The 18897-nt window shown below is 37.8% G+C and overlaps 2 protein-coding genes across 2 annotated transcripts; one reads left to right on the top strand and one right to left on the bottom strand.

Moving 5' to 3' along the window:
* The first annotated feature begins 472 nt into the window (after nucleotides 1-472).
* Nucleotides 473-11113, top strand: LOC114476105 (zinc finger X-chromosomal protein). The gene is made up of 7 exons (XM_028467384.1): nucleotides 473-731; nucleotides 2969-3065; nucleotides 4497-4811; nucleotides 5436-5585; nucleotides 6596-6724; nucleotides 6848-6988; nucleotides 9541-11113. The coding sequence occupies exons 2-7, from the start codon at nucleotides 2999-3001 to the stop codon at nucleotides 10869-10871; spliced, it is 2133 nt and encodes a 710-aa protein (XP_028323185.1). The 5' UTR covers nucleotides 473-731; nucleotides 2969-2998; the 3' UTR covers nucleotides 10872-11113.
* Nucleotides 11114-14464: 3351 nt separating this feature from the next.
* Nucleotides 14465-18197, bottom strand: LOC114476229 (lipocalin). Its single transcript, XM_028467603.1, has 6 exons — nucleotides 18037-18197; nucleotides 17129-17268; nucleotides 16595-16674; nucleotides 15636-15749; nucleotides 14698-14799; nucleotides 14465-14621 (listed from the first exon to the last, which is right to left on the bottom strand). The coding sequence occupies exons 1-6, from the start codon at nucleotides 18133-18135 to the stop codon at nucleotides 14602-14604; spliced, it is 555 nt and encodes a 184-aa protein (XP_028323404.1). The 5' UTR covers nucleotides 18136-18197; the 3' UTR covers nucleotides 14465-14601.
* Between the last annotated feature and the right edge of the window lie 700 nt (nucleotides 18198-18897).

The following is an 18897-nucleotide window of genomic DNA, read 5'->3' as shown; positions in this document are numbered from 1 at the left end:
GCATAAAATAATACTGTTTAAATATATTTTAAGAAAATATAGTATTTTAGTAGGCAATAGTAGTGTTAGTTTGTGGTGACTTTGCCCAAAAATAGCCTAAAAAGGAACGAGGAACATTTCCCAATTATTTTTAAATTAATTGTTCCGAGTGCCCCCTGCAATGTGCTTCTGTAGCCCTAAAGGTACACGTACCCCGGTTTAGGAAACAGATCAGTTCTTTCCAGATGTTAAACACCACTGTGTTACTTGTTTTTTATCTCTATTTTCCACACTATTAACCCGGAGGCCATGGTTGAATTAAAATGTTCTGTTCTTTCACGTTAAGTGTCCCTGCAGCTGACCCGGGACACTGACACTGGGGACGAAGGTAACGGCGGTAAAGGCTGTGAGTGTAACCCGGGCGAGCAACGACAGTCTCCGCATCATGGCCTGCTCGGTGCCCGTCGGGCTCCTTTCCACAACCCTTCCGCATTTTCCTGCCGCGCTGCGGCTGTGACGTGTCGCGCTGCTGGCTGCTCTGGAGCGGACAGATCGGCACGGCGGAGACCCTGGCTGCCAGACCACCCCGTCCTGCTTACACTTAATACAGTGCTGCTGTGACCCCTCCTTCTCTGGTCCTCTCCGGCCCGCCCAAATAACGCTAAATTCCCGGCTGAATCCTGCCCGAGTCTGGGGGAACCAGGCGGCCTGGGGGATCCGAGGAGCGGACCGAGGCCAGCAGCCCAAATCTGGTACGCCAGTTTTTCTACGCATGGAACGCTTGTTTGTAAAACGTACACATGTCGGTGTCGGTGCCTTTTGTGTGTGCATGCATGCATGTGTGTCGATATATTTCTTTATTTTTTTTCCCGAGAGGCCGCAGAGGGCTGGGCCTTTTCTTCTCAGGCCCGGGCCGCAATGGAGGCCGTCTCTGGTAGCACAGGCCTCTCCGGTTAGCTTCCGTTAGCTCAAATTACCTTTGTTGATGAAGTATTACTCCATGTTTTACGTGTTTATGTATACGGAAAAAAACCTGTCTTTTTACATTTGCTCAACATCATAATTTTTTTTTTCAATCGCTTTGTGTTTTTAATAAAGGTTGACATCGGCTAATGTCCTCACACAAAGCTAACAAAATGGCGGATGCTAGAACGAGAATAGGATGTTGAAACGATGTGTGTTTGTGTGTCTGCCTGTGTGTGTGTTTAGGTCACTAATCTACACAACACATCTGTACACGTGTAATAACCACACGTCCATGGTTTGTTTTATTTATGTTTTGGCCACACGTTCGTTGAAGCAGGCAGGTTTTTGTTTAGCTAGCGTCCCGACAGTGAGTGTTATGGATCTATCGGCTTTCATGGTAACTGGTGACTGACTTGTCGCTGCGTCGTCGGTTGCCGCTGGTTACCGCAGATGTTGCATTGTTGTCTCCCTGTTGTTATTATCTTACACTGACAAACGCACACAACAGCAATTCTTATACTGTCTACAGAATATGAATTGTGTGAGATTATTAACAATATAAGGTAATGTTTATATTGCGTTGGTTGAATTGCATATTTTTAAGCACAATAATATACAATTTAGTGAATACATTTTACACTTTCCCTCCTGTTTTTATTGAAAATTTAAATGGTTATGATAAAAAACAACATTAAGTAGGCTATAAGCTACATTAAGGGTGACGGTGACCAGTGTTCACGTATACCAGTTGATCCAGTACACCTGTCTTTGAATGTGGATCTCGTTGCTAGCTAACGTTGCAGGTGATGAGTTGCTTCTTTTGCTTTTATTTATTTATTTATTCATTTTTTAGCTTGTCGCTTTCTATCAGATTAGTGGATACAATGGATTTTTGTCCTTTAGGTGTATTTTTGCACATCTATCTCCTACACGCACATCTCACCCACCTGGGGGTGGGGGTGGTGCATTCAAGGGATGCTTAATGGCACCCTGGATGCAGACTAGTGCCAATTGAAATATATACAGAAACATAGACATGTCAATGTAACTGTATGTGAGGAAATTATTACCTTTACACAGACATATTTTGATATTTATTGTACAATTAACGTCTGAGCTTGCTTTCAGTTTTTTTTTTGTTTGTTTGTTTGCAAGCACAACAAATCAATCACAAAAAATCTGGCCAAAAACAATTGCAAAGCATATATATTTCCTTGAATAAGACAATTAAAAATAGAGATGTTCAATATTATCTTTATAGTAATTTTGTCCAACAATATGTTTGATATTGTTGGACAAATACAATTTGTATCTTCTTGGAAATAATTTACATTTTATACCTAATTTTAATCTGAAGTATTCCACAAATAAACATAATTAAAATAATAGAAAAGAATACCTTTTTAACGTCAGATATAGAAAAAGTTAGGGCTGTTATGATATTCTTTGTCCCGAAGGCTTTTTCTCAGTCAATTTTAATGTAAATTTTTCATTTTTCATTCTCAGGTATGGAAGATACCATCATGAACGCAGTTAGAAAATGACCAACATTCTTTATAATGATGTAATTGACAAGACAAACTATCTTTTCTCATTTTTATTTTATATTTTATTAGTTCATTTTGTAATTTCTATACAAATAATCCTGCTGCAACATTATATATACTGTAAAGTAGTAAATACTGTTACTATTAAGGGTAGTTATGATTTTATCAATCGTCTGAGTCAAAACTTTTAGTGTACATTACAGTTTTTGTGATATTCCCAAGGTTTTAAGTGCTTTTATTTCATAAATCTTTGACAGTCATATTATTGTAAATGTATCAGTCTTGTAACACTAAACCTGTCCTGCTTTTGTGCAGTTTATTTGCTAAATCTGAATCTTGCATATGATTTCACGCCATCTGATTAACCTGATGTATTAGAATGTAATGGCATACTGTTCAAAGTGACTGTTTTATTTAAACTGTTTTATTTAAATTTTTTTCTGCAGCTATCTAAATGTTTCATTATTTGTTTTCAGCTCTACAGTAACAAATGCAGTGCGAGGACAATGGATGAGGATGTCAGCCGGCTTTCAATTCATTCTGGAGAGCCTAAAATAATACTACACGGATCGGGTAATTATTTTATTAATGTTGCCATTAAAGCTGCAGTATGTAAGTTTGTTTTTTTTTTGGCATAATTTGGTCAAAAATCCATAATAATCTCTGAGCATGTTGTAATCCAAAGTGTTCTGAGTGGACAGTGAATCTGTTCTCCTTCTCCTGGTTCTGTAAATGAAGTTTAGAAATCCAGAAGCATGTTGCTGGATGTCAGCCAATCAGAGATTTTTCTACAAACACGTGTGCTCCATGAGCTGTTTTGGGAGTTACTATTGGCTGCTTGACTGAAGTTAGGCGCGTTCACGTACCATCGGCAGTAAAAGTGTAATGACGGACCTCCAAGCAGAAGTCTCCATAACAGCGTTAGATACAACAGTTACACGGCCAATCAAGCAGGAAGTCGCAAACACTGAGGAGGAATGGACTGCGTCCTCGTGGACATCCGTGACTGCCAAGGGTCCGCCCCACACACGGGTGTCAGTAGCCATGTTTCAGTTACCCTTGGAAATGCGCAAAATCTAAATATTGCAATAAAAACTGCTAATGGGAACACCTGAATTTAAAAAAAAAAAAAAAAAAAAAAAAAACACTCAAATCTCTAAAAAGTTTTTACACTTCAGACTTCTCGATATTGAAATGTTTCGCAAAAGCGCTATGGAAATAATTTCTGCAAATGCACGTCACAGAATGTGACATACTGTACCTGGGCACATGACCACTTTTGTCAGAGAAAACATGGCACGGTACGTGTAAACAGAAGAGGAGGCAGAGATATTTCAAAGCATTATACTTTAAAATGATTACTGCCATATTAGAAGAGAAACAACAAAGGAATAGAGTGTTTGAACATTCTTTTCCAATGTGGTTTTCATACTGCAAATGGCTAATAAAGTGAACTGAGTGTTATAAGTAGGTTCTGAGCGTCTGTCTCCTGCAGCGAAGTCTTGCGGGATGAGATTATACGGGAGTTTCGAGGTGCCTGCCCAAAACAATGTTCAATGGAAACACATTCAAAGCACAGTTATATTATACTTTGTTCACATTTAGAAATATCGCTTTTATTTTGCATCCCAGCTAATGTCTCTAAAATACCAGAAAAATCTCCAATAACACAAGATAAAGTCCATACATTTGTCACTTTTGTCTCTATTGAGAAAAAAGTCGCGAAGAGCGTTCACACAATATACTGGTAAGGTATAAAATATACTGGGAGGCTAAGTTTCAGTTTCGGTTTCTAAACAGAGCAGAGAGAGGATTCTACATACTGCAGCTTTAGCCTGAATAATTAAGATGATTTTTTTGTCTTATTCTTGTAATGGGGGGTATTTTAAAGAAGCAGGATTTCTTGCTTAGATATAACAAGTTTATAGGCAATGTGTAATTCTGATTGCATGATTTTAGTGAAGGCTTTGTTATGTGGTTAACTGGTATTCCTGCTTCTTTCAGATGAGGGTGGTGCCGGAGGGCAGGAGTTTGTTGTGGAGCTTCAGGAAACTGTGTTGGTGTCAGAAGGCGAGGGGGAAGGCATGGCGGTTCACAGGTTTGCCCCAGACGAGCTAGTCATCCAGGATGCTGTGGAGGACGTGGTTTCCGAGTACGTGCACTGCGAAGAAGATGAAGATGTCGCTGTAGAAACCTGCGTGATGGCCCTGGATGGCGAGGAAGAAGGCGTTGCTATGGGAGACATCCCTGAAGACGGGCTCGACTCCGAGCCACAGGACGAGGACCAAGATGGCTGCGGAGATTATCTAATGATATCCTGTGAGTAAACGAAAAATCCTTCACAATCGTTGGCTTTAGAATTTTCTCTGCATTCAGAAAATAAACAGACGTGAATAGGGGCAGAAAACGTCCAGTAAACTTAAGCTCGGGAAAATATAATCTTCTCATTGAGAATTATTTCTTGGAATTAACTGGAATTTGGGAGTCATTTAAATAACTGTCATATCCAAACATTAATATTATCTATGCAACATAAAACAATTAAAAAACAAAAAATTTCAACTAGGGTTGCTAAATTCCGTCAATTTATAAAGTTGGAAACTCCATGAAAATTCAAGGGAAATTTTCAAAATGAAAGGTTGGTGCGCAATAGGGATATTAAATATATTTTAGGATCAGCATCAGTTATTACTCCTAATTTCCAATGTTTATATGTTTGAATATTCCTAAACTTTCCGAGCTTATGCACCAGTTGAAATTTACCAGAATTTTTCACGTGTTACAAATTTGCTGCTGTTGTAAGACGACCTCAATAGCTGACATTTCTGAGTAAGTTGATGGCTTTATATAAGATTATAGGAATTCATGTATCGTAACTGACTCCAACTCTTGTCACAAAATAACTTAAACGAACTGTTGTGTGTGTGTGTGTTTTTTCTCCAGTGGACGAAGCTGGTAAAATGGTGTCTGAGGATGGAACGGAGGTGACGGTGGAGGGAGCCGTGGAGGATCAGGAGGTGGAGAAGGATGAGGATGGACAGGAGGTGATAAAGGTGTACATCTTCAAGGCTGATTCTGGAGAAGACGACATGGGTGAGCTGCAGTGAAACTTAATATGTAGGCTATGTTTGAAATGTCACACTCCGTACTACACACTACAAACTCAATGAGTATATACTGTCTGCTATATATTATAAGTATGATTAGGATGATGAGCGTTCCCACTGAAGTATACTTCCAAGTTTCCCAAGATGCATTTGGAACCTACGACGACAAAAACCTGAATCACACTGAGGCTAAATATCTCTGTTGATTCTCCACCTTTGAAAGTTCTGAAAACATTGAAGTGAGAAAATGACCAAATAGAATATCAACATGGGCTCATTTGATCCATAAAACTCACGGAAACACATTTATTCCTACATTTCGGAGATCTTCCAGTGTGCTACTGACAAAACTTCTGGTTAACTTCAAAACAAGAGCCTTATTTACAAAAGAGTTAAAAAAAAAAACTAATATAAGACAAGAAGAGATGCTTTTATTTTGAAAAGGGGATGTTTGATTTTTTAGCTTGAAGCCGGTCCCAGGACCATTTTACATTCTGCTCACAGTGCATCATGGGATGGTTGAGGATGAGTAGTGTGCCCATCGTATATACTTAAAAAATGTCCCCATATAGTATACATCTGGGTATTTCTCACGTATTCAATGTTCAGAATCCCTTCATTTGTCATTGTACAAGAAAAGCATGAGATCTTTTTTAAAATAGCAGCTCTCATTAACAGTCCAAGACACAAGACAGCATTAAAAAATAGTGCAAAAGATATAGGCAATAAAAATAAAAAATACTATATGTATAGAATATATAAATGTAAGGCCAATATGAAATAAAAAAATTAAATAAAGAAATAATGCACAGTGAAAACAGCTGTTCAGCGTTTCAGTAATTTTGGCGTTCTTGTCATACTATCTAATGTGAATGTACTACATACTCATTTTGATGTCAGTGAGTAGTACGTTACTATGACATTTGCAACACAGCCGTAGATTTAGTGGAACTTCAGCCAAAAATACTAAAGTGAAACATCCTTTATTTACTGCAGGAGACGCTGTGGACATCAGTGACGGAGACGCAGAGAGTTTAGCATTGACTGAGACGTCAGGGCACACGCTCAGAGAGAAAATGGTTTACATGTCAGTCGGGGATTCTCATCACATCCAAGGAAACCACGGTGAGTCCTCGCTGCTGTTTGTTTAATCTACAGGTGTCTTTGTGTTTTGGCTTTAGCTTTATTTGCATCATAGATCATTCCTATCATGTGTTTGTACAAACCAAAGTCACTTCTCTCTCACAGGGGGAGAGGACGAGAGCTGCGAGAACCGAAACGGTGCCGCCAGCGCGCTGCTGCACATCGATGAGTCCGACGGCGTCGACGCGCTCAATAGACAGCGCAGCAAAAACAGGAGGCGGTCAGAGCCACGACAAGTTCAGACGGGTATGAACAGCCTCAATAAAATAACAAGTCACTGCTGGAATAATACAAAGATGCATCAAAGAAAAAATCTACAAAACTACATCTAGCGCTACTTAAATTTGTACTTTGTTCTGCAATTGAAGCGATAATACAGTGCTGTGTGACTTTAAGTGCACTTGTTGAGAATTCCTCTGAATCCCAGTTTCTTAGTAATTAAAACATTTATTTTAACTGCTAATTTAAAACTGAAAACATTTTTTGTTGAAAGAATAATCAACTGTCTTTGGTGTCAATGTAAACGTCTGCAGGCCCTGGTTGGTTCTAAGACCCAACTTGACTTGTTTAGCAATATCACCCAATACTTGGAGCAATATAGTTTTCATCAGAAGTAAGATAAGATTTAGAGGGATCCCCCATTGTCTTTTTTTCATAAATTTGGGCTAAAATCTTTGAAATGTACTTATTAGAAGAGTAATCACGGACTGTTGAAGAGACACAGAGGATAGAAGGGTTTTTGCGTCACACTGTATAAAGTAGGGATGTAACGATTAATCACAAGGCAGTTAAAAATCGATTCATAGGTATCACGATTCACATTAATACTCTAAAAATTGATTCGCAGTACTTTTTTCACTTCTCGTCCAAAAGTGTAGGTGGCGAGCGGACTCTGCTACTACTTTTTTCTAGCCGCTTTCTACTCTTAAACATGTTCACAAATGATTCCTTACCCCTTTAGCACTGAAAGAATATCTGTAATATTACGTGAATATCTGTAAAAGTCACGTTTTTCTATTAGCTCTGTCTGCTAGCATAGCACCTCTTCTTCACTGCAATAATATCTGCATTTCAACCAACCACTGGGGTACCAGCGCCCTCTGCTGGTCCAAACAAATATCTGATGTAAATACAGTGCAGACTGTTTTTTTTTTTTAAAGTCCAATTGTTAAGGCACAAAATACATTTTCAGTTGCACTTTTAAAAAGAAAAATAACTATTATGCAGTTTTGCATTGTTTATTATGGAACCAGAATTTAAATTAATAGGCTTCATTTTCATTTGTATTATTCCTTTATTTATTTCATTCAAGATTTATTTTTAGTTAAATTGCATTGTTTTGAATTGTTTATCAAGGAATTCTTTTGACAATGAAAAATAAAAGGAAAACAGTACAGTATTTTCTAGTTTTTTTCCCAAAAAAAACATTTGTCTACAGTCACATTTTGTAAAATAAATCGTGAGAGAATCGTATCGTGAACCCAGTATCGTGAATCGGATCGTATCGGGAGTTGAGTGAATCGTTCCATCCCTACTTATTTATATTTCACATTAACCAAATCTAATTTTAATTATACACAGTCAACATGGGACATGAAATAAGCTTAATAAATCTTTAAATAATTTAAACAATTTGCCAAAGTTTGCAAATAAATGAACAAGAAATTGATTCAAATTCAACAATGTTGAAGTCCAAGTTTCCCGATTACTTTTGAATTAATTTTCCAAGCAACAGAAGTTTATATGAAGCCCGTGGCTATATTTCGAGGTCTTACCATGAGTTGTTCATCCAAACGTGTAAAAAGTCTTTCACATAACAGTTCAGTCCCAATTTAGGGGAACAAACTATTTCCTCTGTAGCTGCTAAGCATGCCCTGCCATTGTCCCAATCCACCCACAGTGATAGGTTAGTGTCATTAAAAGAATCAGGTGTGCAGACTCACAAGTGGGAGGGGCTTCCACCTGGCCCCTCCCCCTGCTTAGCAGGAGATAGGGAGGCAGCTCACAGGCACTTTGACAATACTTGTAAAAACAGTGGAAGATTTTTTAACTTTTTCATCAACTTTCATTGTTTAAATCACGTGTCAAACTCAAGGCCCGGGAGCCAAATCCGGCCCTCTAAAGCATCTAATTTGGCCAGCAAAGAGAAAGTAAAAATGACAGAAAAACATGTATCATTGTGGAAATTACAAAATAATTCAGTAATGTGTGTATCACATTATTACAGTCCATTTTTAATCTAAACATAATGGAAAAAATAACAAATTTTGTACAAAAACGTGTATCTTTGGCCTAATGTTTTTTATTATCTCAAACTTGCTATAGTTGATTGTAGGTGATTGATACATTAGTTCAATTGTTCCTGCTTTTACAGCCTTCGATAATGAGAATTTACTTTATATTTATGTAAATCTTTAGGTTTTTTTTGGGGCGGACTATAGATTTCTGTATTTAAAACATGATTTATTGTCACTCAGTATCATACTTCTCCAATATTTCACATCATCTGTAACAACTTAGGGTCCTACTTCAGTCTGAAAAAAAAATTAGCCATGTAGGTCATGTAAAAACTAAGAAAAACGTTATTTGTTATGGTTATGTGATTTGTGGCGAAAAGTGTCTGGGGCTTAAGAGGTTCATGTTGAAATTGCTCTTTCTCCTGCCTAAAATGGGTGGCCCACTTGAGATCAAACGGGTCTGTTTTTGGCCCCTGAACTAAAATTAGTTTAACACCCCTGGTCTAAATTTCTCCTTGATGCAGTTTGACACTAAATGAGACGTTTCTATCTTTCCTGCAGCCATCATCATCGGCCCGTATGGTCAGCCGCTCACCGTCTACCCCTGCATGCTCTGCGGTAAGAAGTTCAAATCCCGGGGCTTCTTGAAGCGCCACACGAAGAATCACCACCAAGATGTCCTGACTCGGAAAAAGTACCAATGCACAGACTGTGACTTCACCACCAACAAGAAAGCCAGCCTGCACAACCACATGGAGGTGCACGCGCTGAGCAGCAAGGCTCCTTTCGAGTGTGAAATGTGCGGTAAGGAGTTCCACCAGCAGGCGGCGCTGTTCTCCCACAGACTGCAGCACCATCACCGTGAGCCCAAGAGCCAGCCGCTCCCAGTGCCCACCAAGATGCATAAATGCAAGTTCTGTGACTATGAAACCGCTGAGCAGGGGCTGCTCAATCGGCATCTGCTCGCTGTCCACAGTAAAAGCTTCCCGCACATTTGCGTAGAGTGCGGAAAGGGATTCCGACATCCTTCTGAGTTGAAGAAACACATGCGTACACACACCGGCGAGAAGCCGTACTCCTGTCTCTTCTGTGACTACAAGTCTGCAGACTCGTCCAATCTTAAAACTCACATCAAGACTAAGCATAGCAAAGAAATGCCATACAAGTGTGAGCGCTGTTTCCAGACTTTTGCTGAGGAGGAGGAGCTAATGCAGCACGGACTCACACACGAGGAGAACAAGACCCACCCTTGTGCCCACTGTGACCATAAAAGTTCCAACTCCAGTGACCTGAAGCGCCATATCATTTCCGTTCACACCAAGGACTACCCACACAAGTGCGCCGTGTGCGGGAAGGGCTTCCACCGGCCGTCTGAACTCAAGAAGCACTCCACGTCTCACCGCTCCAAGAAGTCCCACCAGTGCCGCCACTGCAACTTTAAGAACGCGGACCCCTTTGTTCTCAGTCGCCATATCCTGTCTGTGCACACCAAGGAGCCGCAGGCCTCACCTGAACGCAGTGAGCCTAAGAGGACAGAGAGTCCACCCCCCGCCCCGACGCCTAAAAAGTCCACCCCGAGCGGGTCAGGAGGGTCAGGAAGCTCGGGAAGCTCGGGAGGCTCGGGTGGCGGCGGCGCCACGCCGGCTAGAGTGAGCGCGGCTAGCTTAGCCAGCAGCGTGACTGTAGTGATTGGCAAAGGGCAGAAGGAGAGGAGAATCTACCAGTGTCAGTACTGCGACTACAGCACAGGGGACGCGTCAGGTTTTAAGCGACACGTGATCTCCATCCACACTAAAGACTACCCCCACCGCTGCGAGATCTGCTCTAAGGGCTTCCGCCGGCCCTCGGAGAAGAACCAGCACATCATGCGCCACCACAAGGAGACGGCGTAGACGATTACGTGACTCTGACTGAGCCGGATATCGTGCCACAAGCTTAGAACAATGTTAAATACAGAAGAGGATAAGGGCCAATTTAGATGGAGAAATAAATTTTGAGTAAATCAAGGCAAATGTATTTGTATAGCGCATTTCACACACAAGGCAACTCAATGTGATTTACATAATGAAAAAGTGCAACAGAAAACATTCAACAGATTCAAAAAACAGTAAGATAAAATTCAGCTGCAAAAACATTTAAAATCATCAGTAAAAACATTTAAAATCAGCAACAAACACATTACATCAACATGTAATGTAAAAAAAAAATCAAGAATTATGTCAAAATGTGGAGAATAAAATATACATTTTGAAATATAATATTGAGATTAAAGTCAAAATTCAAAAAAGGAAGTAAAAATAGAATATGGTGATAAAAGTCGAAGGTTTGCTTTTTTTTTTTTTTTTTTTTAAACCCTTGTCTGCACATGGTGTCGAAGGTCAACACTGTACGTAGTGCAATCTTCTCACCACAGCAATGCATGTTTTATTGCAATGAAATAAATACATTTATTTCATTGCAATAATTGTGACCATCACCAGCCCTCCCTAAGGTAGGATAAGAAACACTTTATCAAAGGGAGAATATTAAAAGAGAAAACTGTTACAGCTGGGTGAGGGGGAAGGGAACAGGGGAGAGGGAGTCAGGGTGGGGATAAGTAGACTTTTTTCAAAGTCGAAGGTTTGCTAATAAAGTGAAATCTACGGAAGATGACGAGGGCCAATTCACCACATAACAACAAACAGCAGATCGTGGCCGTGCATCGATGAATGCGTTTAACCAGTGTTTTTCAACTTTGGGTCGGGATCTCATGTGGGGGTCGCCTGGAGTTTAAATGGGGTCACTTGAAATGTCTAATAATTGATGTAAAAAATATATACTGATTAAAAATAAGTTTTGGTAATGTTTTAACATTATCCTTTTTGAAATTAAAACCACACTTTATTAACTGTATTCTATACTTTCACTTTATCAAATAAAAATCTAGTTCCAGTAAAATACAGTACAAAAATATCTGAGCTTGCACAATTTGTCACTAATCCTGGCTTCTCTGTAACTGTAACACAATACAACAAACATGATTAAAAACTATTTATAGAAAGAAAAAAATGTCTTCAGGGTCACGATCCAAAAAAGGTTTGGAACCTCTGTGTTAGGGCTGCACGATTATGGCTAAAATGATAATCACGATTATTTTATGATGAACATTGTAATCTCAATTATTTATCATGTTAGGGAAAAATCTGTATTTCTTTTGCACTACTTTAAAAACAAAACAATATATGAAGAGTTTACAGTGCAAAATGAAATTTTAAATACAAATTATACCAACAAAAAAAAGAAATCAACCTAAGAATTTAAATTGTACCAAGGGTTAACTGAAGAAAGAAACTATTACAGAGTGCTTTCATGAAATGCAACTCATTGGAGACAATTACAGCTCATTAATCCACCAAATGACTCAAAGCTGCTGCTGACTAATGGTTAATTAAGTGTCTGATTAGATTTGTAGCACAGCACACATTTCAAATGTAAATATTACCGACAGTCAGGTTAATTTAATCGTGATCACGATTAAAATGGGATTAATTGTGCAGCTCTATCCTAGTCAGCTTCCGTAGATTTGACTTTAATAACAAACCTTTGACTTTTATCACGACATTGTATTTTGAGTTCATTTTTTACTTTAATCACAACATTTTATTTCTACTTTATTCTCAAAATTTCGACTTTAATCTCGACGTTTCGACTTTATTCTTGATTTGCTCAAATGATTTCCTCTTATCAAAATTGACCCTAATCTGCTTCCATAGTTAAAGCATTCATTACACCCTGAATCTAACCACTGCAGCCCCCCCCCAAAACACTTAGACCATTCCCTGGTTTTCTCCCTCTAATGTTTGTCTGTAAACACATGTACATAACAACAGCTCCGTCAGTTAGCAGCCGAGCCCCTCCGTTGACTTGCACTTTGAACTGCATGTCCCCCCCCCCACGTCCCCCCTCCGGTGACAGTGTGCATGGCAGATTGTGCAGATCTCCCTCTGTAGATACACATCGCCTTCATTTCACAGGTAGCAATAAACTCCCCCAATCATCACCACACTAGGGCTGGGCCATATGGACCAAAATTCACACCTTGATATTTTTTTTTATAGGATACAAATCTCGATCATTTTAATTCAAATAAAGTCTGACCAGGAAGACAATTTAGGGTTAAAGTTTACTGATGCCAAATGCCACACAGGCTGAAAATAACATGACGGTGCTTTAACTTTGGTAAAAAAAACAAATGACAGCAAAAAATACTACAAAAACACACAAAATAACCTCACAAATACGTAATAGGACAACAAAATAGAACAAAAAAACAATATGACAACACAAAAATACACAAAATGACAACAGAAATACACAAAATGGTAACAAAATACACAATATGACAACACAAAATGACAAAAATATACAAAATGGCACAAAAAGACAACAGAAGTACACACAATGACGCAAAAAGACAAACCGAAATACACAAAATGAAACAAAAATACACAAACCCCTGGATTGATTATACAAACAAGCATTTGTGCAAAAGAAGAAAACTAATTCAACTTTAGTTATGGAGAACGTGCTGTATTCATTAATTTCTTAATATGCTGTTTTAAACAACACATATATATATATATCAATATAGGCGAAATTGTAATTTTCTATATCACCAAAATAGAAATCTCGATATATTGCCCAGCCCTACACCACGATCCTATTAAATCATCTTAAAACCAAACGTTACTTGATCCTTCCGTTCATCCAAACGTATGTAAGACTACAGTTTGAATTAGCGACGTGTTCCCTGTAACACTTGGTTTAGGAAATGTCTGTGTGAGAGACGACAAAATGCTGTCGGACAAGCTTTATGTTTGTCTGTGTGTGTGTGTGTTGTATATTTGTATTAACATGGTCCCAAAGCCAGGGATGCTACCAGTAACGATACTCTACCCAGGGAGCAATTCACTATCAATTTCAAAGAAGCAGATTTTTATAAAAAAAAAAATCCTACATTTGTGCAGACAAACTGTTCTAAATAACTGTAAAATGACAAATCTGCTTTAAAGAAAAAAAAAAAAAAAAAAAACAGACAAAGCGCACTGTCAGTATACCACAAATATTGGTTTTTACATGATGATCCAATTGGGAACTTTACTGTGTTGTTGCTGCTGGTTTGAGACCAGAGACTGAATATTTACAGTATCATGTACTTTTACCAGTCACATGGAAAAATGTACGTTTTCTTTTAGATGCAACTCCAGGTGTACATGTACTTTGACTTTTTACCTATTTTTTTGTTTTGTTTTTGTTTTTATATTTATTTCACTTACAAGTTGTTGTATAGTTATGTGTAACTAGACTTCTATTGGACGTAAATTATTGTTTTGTATACAAATCTGTACAAAGCGTGTAGATGTGAACACTTGAAGACGAGGAAATCTCAGCTGTGTTGTTATGGATGTACTTCAACGTATTTGTTAAAAAAGATAATAAAACAAAGTATTTTAAACCATTTTGTCTTTTATTTGAGCATCCGCGTTGGCATTGTGTGTGTTTACAAAGAAAGGCTGGAGGATAGATTTAACGCTGAAATCGTCTCAGGGTTTTTCACAGTAGATCTTCAGATGTTCCTGTAGTTTAAACAGCTGGGCACTCGGCTGAAGAAAGAAAGAGGGAAAGATTGTTTAAAATTCCTCATCTGCAGATGTTGGACTTCCCAATGTGTAGCCGTACTGTTTCTAGGAAGAATAACAATGTTCTCAGGCAGGATGCCGCTCTCCAAGGAGAAGGTTTTGAACTTTTCCTTCAGGCTTTCACTGAGATCCTCACCACGTCCTATGAAGCCACGACATCAACATTCAAAATAACATCACAGTGCTTTAAGGTTGGTTAAAAAAAAAAAACAAGACAAACATTGGCAACTAGAGGCCCCCAAAAGTAAATGTGCAAAATGACAGAATAATACACAAAACCATTGCAAAAATACACAAACATACAAATTAACAGAGAGACAAACAAAAGAACAACACAAATACTTAAAAGGACAACAAAAAACAAACACAAGAGGAGAAAAAATTCAAAATGGGACAACAAAAATACAAATAAATGAGAAATACACAAAAAGAAAAAAAATGCAACAAAACTACAAAAACATACAAATGAACAGAAACACACAAAAGAAGAAATATTGCACAATGGGACAACAGAAATACACTTAAAAAAAACATACAAATAAACAGAGAAATACACAAAAGAACAAAAACACACAAAACGACTCATAAAGACGTCCAAAATTACTGAAAAATACATAAAAGAAGAAAAATACATAGGACGACAAAATACACAAAAAAGGGGAAAAAATACAGTGTGACAAAAATAATAAAAATACATAAATACCAAAAAACACACAAAACGACTCTAAAACTCATCCAAAATGACCAAAGAAATTGTCAAAAGAAAAACAAAAAAACATATAAGGCAACAAAATTACCAGCAAATACGGTACACAGAAGGACTATAAGACCACCCAAAAGGACAACAAAAAACTGTTAAAAAAACATAACAAAAAATGACAAAATAACAACAAAAACACAAAAAATGACAGAAAAAGAAACAAAATGTGGCCTTTTGATCAGACAATTACATTTTTGTGGCCCCTGTACTGTAATTACCGTATAGTTTGTTGACAGCTGTGTTCTCGCTCTGTTCAGTTTTGATGGTGTGAGTCAGTGCGTACTCGTCGTATTTCACATCAACGAAGTGCATGTTGTTGAAACTCCCCGAGCCTGGTGAAACAAAAAGAAAAGGGTCAATAACAATATTTATAATAATAATAATAAAAACTAGGCAGGACCTGTATTCACAAGGCGAACACGTATTTGACAATTGAAAATTGCCTAGAATGACAACCTATATCTGGATTTGTTGACAAGTTATATAATGCAGGAAAAACAGAAGACTGACCTTCACCTTAAATATGACCTTGAGTGAAGGTCAAGGTCACACATTGGAAGGAAATGTTGTTCAATGGTACCAGTCTGTGTACTGGATCTCAATTTGTGGCCAAGTAATAGTGGAAAAAGTATGTATTTTATTTCTTTGTGATATCATGAACTTTGACCCCTACCGATCCTTTTACTGGTAGGTCACAGATATATATCAAGGTGTGAAAAGAAATGTTGTTCAATGGTACCAGTTTGTGTACTGGATCTCAATTTGTGGCCAAGTAATAGTGGAAAAAGTATGTATTTTATTTCTTTGTGATATCATGAACTTTGACCCCTACCGATCCTTTTACTGGTAGGTCACAGATATATATCAAGGTGTGAAAAGAAATGTTGTTCAATGGTACCCGCCTAAATAAAATACTCCACTTGAGTGAGCTTTTCATAAATGTAAGCATCAAACTGGTACGGTAAATATTTGTCGAGATATAGAAAATTTGACGTGATCTTAACCTTGACCTAAACATTTTGGCTCCAAAAAAGGTCGACTACACATCCTATGAGATGACATGTGTCATTAGTGCTGCATTAATAGCCTAGGAGGAGTTCTAGAACAATTTTCAATTGCCAATTCCAATAATAGAGAAATGTTTCTTCCTGCTGTGTGTGAGGATGTGTTCACTCACGCTGACTGGTGTATGTGAACTTTCCAGGAATGTCTGTTTTCTTGGCCAAGTTGTTCATTCTCCAACAGGATCCGTCTGAACTGCAAACAAAGATAAGGAAGTCAAGTCATACAGAAGTAAAAAGTTGCTAAATTAAATAGTATTAAAGTAAAAGTTACTTGGTTTTTGGCAATATATCTTGCCACGGTTCCCTTGCATACAGAAAAGAAGAGACCTAATCTAGCACAATTGGAACTTAATTTATTTTCCACAAAGGCATGTGTATAAAAAAAAAGGCTTTGTCGAAATGTACAATTCTTTTTAAAACAAAAAAATAACACCAATGAATTCAATTTGAAATGATAAAAAAATGCTGAACCCGAACCTTAGAATGTGGCTGGGAACTGATCAGAAATGGCACGACTACGAAACGGAAATAAAAGAAATAATCACAAAAAAAGATAATTTACTCGGTAACAGTTGGGTGTAGAAATGTAACGTATTACTTTACTTCTTTTAAAACGTACTTAAGTACAAGTGAATTTACAGATTTACCTCAGGCTGGCGTACGATATGTCCACGTCTCCATCAGAGGTCGGGGTGAACACACTGGTGCCCATCTTCATGCTGTCCCTGCGGCTGACGAACCACTCGCCATTGGTGGCAAAACCAATCAGGTACCACTTACCAGCCATCTGTACATACAACACAACACAACACAACACAACACAACGCAACACAACACAACAACAGTCTGAAACTGGCACTGAGGCCTAAATGACATCCATACACGTCAATTTTCACACTTTGTTATTTTTCTTCCATTTCCAGCTTCTAATATTTCATGGACTACATCACATAGGAAACTGACATGTGGTATAGTAATACAGCTCCACCTACTCTCTCAGAATATACAAACATTTCATCTGGTGGACATGTCAGACCCTCAAAAGTGGAAAAAAATGTGTCGGGGTTTGGGTCTGGAACATGTTTGGGCCTTCTGTAAACCACTTAGCATATGTCTCAGCTCCCTGTAATTTAATCAGCTTAGAGCTATGTACATAGACTGTTCACATCACTAATGATTAGTTACATATATACATTGGTGAAAAAATAGTTCCTGAGATATTGGAAGCTAAAAATGGAAGAAAAGTAAGAACGCACGATAATTGACACATAAAAAATCTAAATTATTTGAGACCAAAGTGTGTGGACCATTTGTTGAAATGAAATAGAATGACCTAGCATTAATTTTTTGAAGTCTCACATTAAAACACTATTGTAATTATAAAATATTTAATCTATTTACCCTTTAAAAACCTTAAAATTTGAGCATTTTTGGACAGATTCGGCAAAAAGCGAAAGGATATGTCCTTTAAAATGTGTGCATTATTTGATCCATTTATCATAAATGACCAAAGCAATGCACATAATACAGTCTATATATGCATTTAAAAACATACCCCTTGGATATTGAAATCTGCCTGTGGTTGGACATCAGATGAAACCATCATGGAGCAGAGCAGAGCTCCCAGTAAGGTCAGCAGTGATGAGCTCATCATGGCTGCAGAGAAAGAGCTGAAAAACGCTGAAATTCTCTCCGTTTCTAACCCAAACTCAGCCTGGGGAAACTTTATATATAGTGAAATGTGAGATGATGATGATGATGATGATGATGATGATGATGATGATGTCCCTCCCACTATAAGAAACACCCGCACATGCTGAGATGAGTTCTAACTTGTGAAGCTTGGTGCAAACGTGTGCACTGTTTCACTCACTGTATATGATGTTTTCAACTCTGTAATGTACAACAGTATCAACATTAGACACATCAGTTTGTTTTCTACACAAACATCTTTCTCACACAAAGCATGAATACACAAGATTAGACGAGCGATAATAAAGCCAACCATTAGGACAAAGAAGGGAACTTTAATCACAGCAGGAGCCACAAATGTCAGCATTTATAATAATGACCAATCTGAGCATTAATACAGAAAAAAACACAGAGTTTGTGTGTTTTTGGAGTCAAACTGTATTTTTGTTGTTTTTTTTATGTCTTTGGAGTCATACTGTGTATCTTTGATGTTGTTTTTGGAGTCATTTTGCATATTTTGGTTGTTTTGGAGTAATTCTTTGGGTCAATACTGTTTTTGGGTCAGTATGTGTAAAAATGTAATTTTTTGGAATCCTACTATGTATTTTTGTTCTTGTTTTGTGTGTTTTTGGAGTCAACTGTGTATTTTTGTAGTTTTTTGTCTCTAGAGTTATACTGTTTAGCTTTTTTGTTGTTTTTGGAGTCATTTTGCAAACTTTTGTTG

Source organism: Gouania willdenowi, chromosome 14 (genome assembly GCF_900634775.1).
Source record: "Gouania willdenowi chromosome 14, fGouWil2.1, whole genome shotgun sequence".
NCBI lineage: Eukaryota > Metazoa > Chordata > Actinopteri > Blenniiformes > Gobiesocidae > Gouania > Gouania willdenowi.
Note: the sequence above shows the minus strand (reverse complement) of the source record. Positions and strands in the feature narration are given on the sequence as shown.

What these genes read in the sequence shown, in the direction of transcription:
- LOC114476105 (XM_028467384.1), top strand. Translation starts at nt 2,999, where the DNA reads ATGGATGAGGATGTCAGCCGGCTTTCAATTCATTCTGGAGAGCCTAAA. An exon ending in TCACATCCAAGGAAACCACG is followed by an intron (nt 6,725 to 6,847) that starts GTGAGTCCTCGC and finishes TCTCTCTCACAG; the next exon opens with GGGGAGAGGACGAGAGCTGC. An exon ending in GCCACGACAAGTTCAGACGG is followed by an intron (nt 6,989 to 9,540) that starts GTATGAACAGCC and finishes TCTTTCCTGCAG; the next exon opens with CCATCATCATCGGCCCGTAT.
- LOC114476229 (XM_028467603.1), bottom strand. Translation starts at nt 18,135, where the DNA reads ATGATGAGCTCATCACTGCTGACCTTACTGGGAGCTCTGCTCTGCTCC. An exon ending in CAGATTTCAATATCCAAGGG is followed by an intron (nt 17,269 to 18,036) that starts GTATGTTTTTAA and finishes TTGTATGTACAG; the next exon opens with ATGGCTGGTAAGTGGTACCT. An exon ending in TGTTATTCTTCCTAGAAACA is followed by an intron (nt 14,622 to 14,697) that starts GTACGGCTACAC and finishes TTCTTTCTTCAG; the next exon opens with CCGAGTGCCCAGCTGTTTAA.